Here is a 6,433-nt window from a genome sequence, read left to right on the forward strand (position 1 = left end):
ATACTTGGGTTATCTGCTGTAAAGAGCATCCTTTGATTAGAATCAAGATAGAGTCGTGATTGAATACTCTACTTGGGGTCAAACTGCCTGACTTTAAATCCCAGCTCACCGTTTGTTCCTTTATTGGAAAAGGATGAATTCAGAAGATGGACAATGGAGGAACATACTTAAAATTTTTGCACAAGTTACTCATCATGGATGTAAAACCTGTTCTTGGGTGTAAATTACCAGGCCACAGGAATAGATGTTACATACGCTGGTATGACATGGCTTTTAGTTTTTGTTACACAAACACAGGCACAAGACTAAATGACTTCTTGAACAGAGAAGCAAAGGGGTATTATGATTATCAAAGCATATCTTTCTATTGCTTTCCATGGCTGTGATGTTCATTAAGAAGAAGTGTTACTATCATATAGTATCTACTTAATTGATTAAAAAAACGAAAGTTCAAAGATACTACTTATTGAAACCTCAGTCAGCTTTTCTGACTTTTGCTTCATATTATGATGGGGAAGCATGGATTTCTATTGTTAAGCGTCAGTCCTCCTCTCATGACTTAACAAGTTACTTTAAAACTTAGAACCTATAAAAGGGAAAATAATATTACCTCACAGCGTAAATAATGGCAGGAGGTGTCATATAAGGTACCTAACACTTGTTTGGCACAATTTATGCAGACAAAACACTATGTACTTTTATTTCCAGAAAATTTTCCTGCCTTTGATTAAAAGTATCATCTTTTAATAACATGTGTGATTATTTTTCCTAATCACTTTAATAGTGTTTTCATTGTCAAAGATGTAAAAACTTAGATAAGAACAAAGAAGAAAATTATAATCGCCTATAATTTTACCACTCAGAAATACGTAATACAATTTTGGCATTCAGGTGTATATATTTATAGTCGATGTAATGTATACATATATATACAACAGAGCATGAGTTTACAACCTGTGTAGTCAAACAGAGCCCCATGTTTAGAAGGGCACTTGGTTTAATGCACTGCTGTTACCTTCTTGAAATTCTTAATAAGTTTTGAGTAGGGAGGTCTCACATTTTCATTTTGCACTCTGCTCCACAAGTGATGTAGCTGGTCTGGCACTCACAGTGGAGTTTTTTAAAAAATTGGAATGATGTTTGGAATTAGACTTGGAACCTATATTGTTTATTAACCTGATTTTGCGTGTAACAAATTGTGTCCACTTTCCCATGCCATAAAATATTTTTATCCCATTATTTGCTTGACTGCATGGTGTTTTCTATTGTACAGTCCATGAAGTCCCAATATTCAGTTTTTAGTTTTGACACTGCTATTGGCTTCAGTTTATAATAGTCTGAAAATAAATAATTTCAGGACATTTAAAATACACTAGTAAGGTTGTTATGTAAAATTCATCGATACACTATGAATTCTCAAAAATGCTGTCTTTCAAGCCACATCAGAAGTCCACTTTACCTATTGGAGGGCATTACCTTTCTACGTCAGTAAAATTCTTAGACTAGGACTATTACATGTTGTGTTAGGAGATCTTACTTCCATTTACCCATGTAGGTAAGATTTTGCTTGCCTTTCCCAAGCACATTATAACTGAGGGAGAAGTAAAGAATTTAAAAGTGACTTAGCAGTTATTCCTAAATTGAAGCACTCTATAAGGTAACTTGAGTAATCCTTTATTCTGAGTAGAAAATCCTAAACTAGGTAATAAATCGGATAATATAACTATGTTAACAAATAGTTAAAAGGGATGAGAAATCTTTTTTTCTAATATCTGAGCAGTATGAAATGATAAGAGCACTTGACAAATGAATCCAATAAAAAATTCCCTAATTGCAGAAAAAGCAGTTCGAAAATGATTTTGCAAATCAAAGGGAGCATTTGGGATTAGCTTTCAAAATGAAGACTAGAGACCTACATGTTTATTACAGCAAGAATGGTGAGCCAAGCAAGCTTAAAAACTGGTCACGTGAAAGAGTAAAAAGAATAGAATCTTGATTATAGTAAATTTAAATTTGGCCTGACTAGAAATGGTAAGTTTTGCAGAAAGGCAACGGAAATTACACTGGAACTTGGCGTAGCACTCAGAAAGTAGACTAGATGAATAATAACAGCCAATTTCATGGCTTTGAAAGCTCAACGAATCATCAAATATACATGCATAGTTCCTTTAAAAAGCCATGCTTTCTATCCAGCTTTGATTTTTGAGAATCTCTTTACAGATTCAGTTAAGTAAGTTCTATTTATTTATTGCAAATGTGATTAATTTTCAGTAATGTTCCCTTGTGTCCATTCAGGATTCTTACTACTCTGAAGCCAATAATGGCATCAAGTACCCAAAACTGAACGATTAGGGTTCCATGGGACCTCATTTAATGGTATATGTCTAACAATTTCACTAACATACAAAGATAATGCTTTTCTTACCACTAAGAATGATTAGGTAAAGTGGACCCTTGATGTAGTTTACAGGCTTTAGCATTTTTGAGAATTTTTAGTATGAGAATTAATTTTACATATCTAACTGCTGAGAGAGTGAATTTTAAATACAAAAATATATATTGCATGTATTTATAAGCAATTTTAACTGCTGCATAATATTTGTACATATTAATGAGGGTACATGTAATATTATGTTACATGCATAGCAGCTTTTCATATGCCTGTTTGCCGTTTATATGTTTTATGTTGAGAAATATCTATTCATATCTTTTGTCTATTGTTTAATTGGATTATTAGATTTTTTTTCCTATAGAATTGTTTGTGCTTCTTATATGTTCTTATAATTATTCCCTTGTCAGGCGGGTAGTTTGCAAATATTTTCTTTCATTATTTGGGTTGTCTCTTCACTTCGTTAACTCTTTCCTTTGCTATGTAGAAACTTTCCAGCTTGATATGATCCCATTTGGCTACTTTTACTTTGGATGTCTGTGCTTGTGCAAAGCTACTCAGGAAATTTTTGCCCAGATCAATGTCCTGGAGATTTTCCCCAAAGTTTTCTTGTAGTTGTTTCATAGTCTCAGGTCTTAGATTTAAGTCCTTAATTCATTTTGGTTTGATTATTGTATATGTTGAGAGATAGAGGTCTAGTTTCATTCTTCACCACATGAATATTCAGTTTTGCCTGAACCATTGATTGAAGAGGCTATCTTTTTTTTACCAGTGTGTGTTCTTGGCCTGTTTGTCAAAAGTAAGTTCACTGCAGCTGTGTGGATTTGTTTCTGGATTCTCTATTCTGTTATATTGGTCTATGTGTATGTTTTTATGCCAGTATCATACCATTTTGGTTACTATAGCTCTGTAGTGTAATTGGAAGTCAGGTAATGTGATTCCTCCAGTTTTCTTCTTTTTTCTTAGGATAACTTTGGGTATTCTGGGTCTCTTGTGGTTCCATATACATTATTGTTTGTTTTTTTTTTTAGAAACTGATGTTTATTTTCTGTCAATCTTACTTCCATGTTACTTAAGAGCCTATGCAAGAACAGTGTAAGACCATTCAGTGGTTGTTCCTACCCTTTCAGTGGCCTGAGCAGTGGGAGCTACAGACCAGTCTTCTGTGGCAGGCTGGGCACTCCAGTCTTTAGTAGGGAACTGCTGGATAGGCACAGAGGGCACCTGCACGCCTTCAGACCAGTCAGCAGCCTCAGGCTCAGGAGCCGTGAACTCAGGAGCCGGAGCAGTCCATGCACCCTGAAATTCTTCCTTGATCACAGCCTTTTCAGCAGCAGCCTGCTCTTCTTTTTCAATCTCTTCAGGATCTCTGTAGAAGTATAGATCAGGCATGACCTCCCATGGGTGTTCACAGGAAATGGTGCCACGCATGCGCAAAACTTCCCAAGCCAGCATCCACCACATCAAACCCACTGAGTGAGCTCCCTTGTTGTTGCATGGGATGGCAATGTCCACATAGCGCAGAGGAGAATCTGTGTTACACAGAGCAATGGTAGGTAGGTAAACGTAAGACGCCTCCATGAGAGGCTGTTGGTCCTCCCTGAGGTCAGTAACCACAAGCAGCCGTGGCTCCCGGAAGGCTGCCTGGATCCAGTTAGTGAAGTTTCCAGGAGTAAAGCGGCCAACAATTGGAGTGGCTCCAGTGGCAGCAGCAAATTTCATCATGGCCCTCTGGCCAGTATTCCTGGAGGATATGACACTGACATCAGCAGGGTTTTCAATGGCAACAATGGCACGAGCTGCCGGCAGGAGCTTCTCCCAGGTCCTCTTCAGATTTAGGATGTAGATGCCATCACTTTTCCTTTTATAGATGTACTGTTCCATCTGGAAGTCAAGGTTGGTGCCACCTAAGTGGGTTCCTGCTGCAAGGAACTTAAGGACATCCTTCTCCTTCATTTGCAGGACATCAGGGGCTTCAGACATTGTGAAAGTTTCCTTTTAAGTTACGGCAGGAATCCAGAAAACCATGTGGAACCCTCTGTGGGTAGCGTGGAAAGGCCCATATACATTTTAAGATAGTTTTTTGTATTTCTGTGAAAAATGTCATTGGTATTTTGATAGGAGTTGAATTATATCCATAGATTGATTTGAGTAGTATACACATTTTGGTATTGATTCTTCTAATTGATGAACATGGAATATCTTTCCTTTTTTGGTGCCCTCTTCAATTTCATTGGTCAGAGTTTTATACTTTCATTATAGAAATCTTTCATTTCTTTGGTTAATTCCTAGGTATTTAATTCTATGTAGCTATTGTAAATGGATTACTTTTATGATTTCGTATTCAGTTTATTCACTGTTGACATATATAAATGCTACTAATATTTGTACATTGATTTTTGTATCCTGCAATATTACAGAATTTCTGTATCGTTTTGAATATTTTTTGGTGAGTCTTTAGGCTTATCCAAATATGAGATCATATCATCTGAAAACAATGATAATTACACTTCTTTTTTTTCCCATTTAGATAACCTTTATATTTTTCTCTTATCTGATTACCCTAAGGCTTCTATTACTATGTTGAAAAACAGTGGTGAAAGGGAGCATCCAGATCTTAGAGGAAAGGCTTTCTGTTTTTCCTCATTTACTATACTGCTAGTTGTGGATCGGTCATATAAGGCTTTTATTATGTTGAGATATGTTCTTTCTATACTCAGTTTTTTAGTGTTTATATCATGAAGCGATGTTGAATTTTATCAAATGCTTTTTCAGCATCAATTAAAGTGATCATATTGATTTTGTCCTTTATTCTGTTGTTGCAATGTGTCATGTTGATTGATTTGCATATATTGAACCATCCTTAAATTCCAGGGAGAAATTCCACTTGGTCCTGATGAATGGCAATTTAATGTACTGTTGAATTTAGTTTGCTCGTATTTTGGTTCACAATTTTGCATCAATATTCAACGGTTATATTGGCCTGTAGTTTTCTTTTTTTAATGTGTCTTTGTCTGCTTTCAGTATCAGGGTAATATTGGGCTCATTCAACGAGTTTGAGAGTATTCCCTTCTCTATTTTTTTGGAACATATTTAGTAGGAAGACTATTAGTTCTTTTTAAGTGTTTGGTAGAATTCATTAGTAAAGACATCAGTTCTTGGTGGTTTCTTATCAGGGAAACTTTTTTTTATTATGGTTTTGATCTTTTACTTGTTATTGATCAGTTTAGGTTTTGGATTTCTTTTTGGTTCAATCTTGGTAAGTTACATAAGTCTAAGAATTTGCCCACTTTTTCTAGATTTTCCAAGTCATTGGTATATAGTTGCTCATAGTAGCCAGTAATCATCCTTTGACTTTATGCAGTATCAACTGTAATGTGTCTTTTTTCATATCTGATTTTATTTATTTTGATTTTCTTTCTTTATATCTTAAAGTCACTAAAAGTTTGTCAATTTTGTTTAATTTTTCAACAAAACAACTTTTTATTCTTTGACCTTTTGTACTGTTTTGTCATTTCAAATTCATTTATTTCCGCTCTGATCTTTGCATTTCTTCTGCTAATTTCAAGTTTGATTAGCTCCTGTTTTTTATTCTTTTATTATTAAGTTGTTTATTCGAAGTTTTTACACTTTTTTGATGTAGCTACTTGTAGCTATAAATTTTCCTCTTAGTACCGTTTTTATTGAATCCCATAGGTTTTGGAATGTTGTGTTTTCAATTTCATTTGTCTCAGAAATATTTTAAATTTCCTTTTTCATTTATTCACTGGTCATTCAGGAGCATATTGTTTAATTTACATGTATTTGTATAGATTTCACAATTTCTAGTTATTGATTTCTAGTTTTACTCCTTTGTGGGTAGAGAAAATACTTGATATTATTTTAATTTTATTGAATGCGTTAAGACTTCTTTGTGATCTAGCATATGGTCTATCCTTGAGAATGATCACTGAGCAGAGGAAAATAATGTGCGTTCTACTGCAATTGGATAAAGTGATTTGTAAATATCTATTAGATTCATTTGTTCTATAGTGCAGATTAAGC

General features: G+C 34.7%; 1 protein-coding gene across 1 annotated transcript; it reads right to left on the reverse strand.

Moving 5' to 3' along the window:
* Positions 1 to 3,469: 3,469 nt before the first annotated feature.
* Positions 3,470 to 4,404, reverse strand: LOC108292515 (40S ribosomal protein SA-like). The gene has a single exon (XM_037733120.1). It carries the CDS (start codon positions 4,370 to 4,372, stop codon positions 3,470 to 3,472), a length of 903 nt encoding a protein of 300 aa, XP_037589048.1. The 5' UTR covers positions 4,373 to 4,404.
* Between the last annotated feature and the right edge of the window lie 2,029 nt (positions 4,405 to 6,433).

The sequence above is a fragment of the Cebus imitator genome, unplaced genomic scaffold, assembly GCF_001604975.1.
Source record: "Cebus imitator isolate Cc_AM_T3 unplaced genomic scaffold, Cebus_imitator-1.0 Scaffold492, whole genome shotgun sequence".
NCBI classification, from domain to species: domain Eukaryota; kingdom Metazoa; phylum Chordata; class Mammalia; order Primates; family Cebidae; genus Cebus; species Cebus imitator.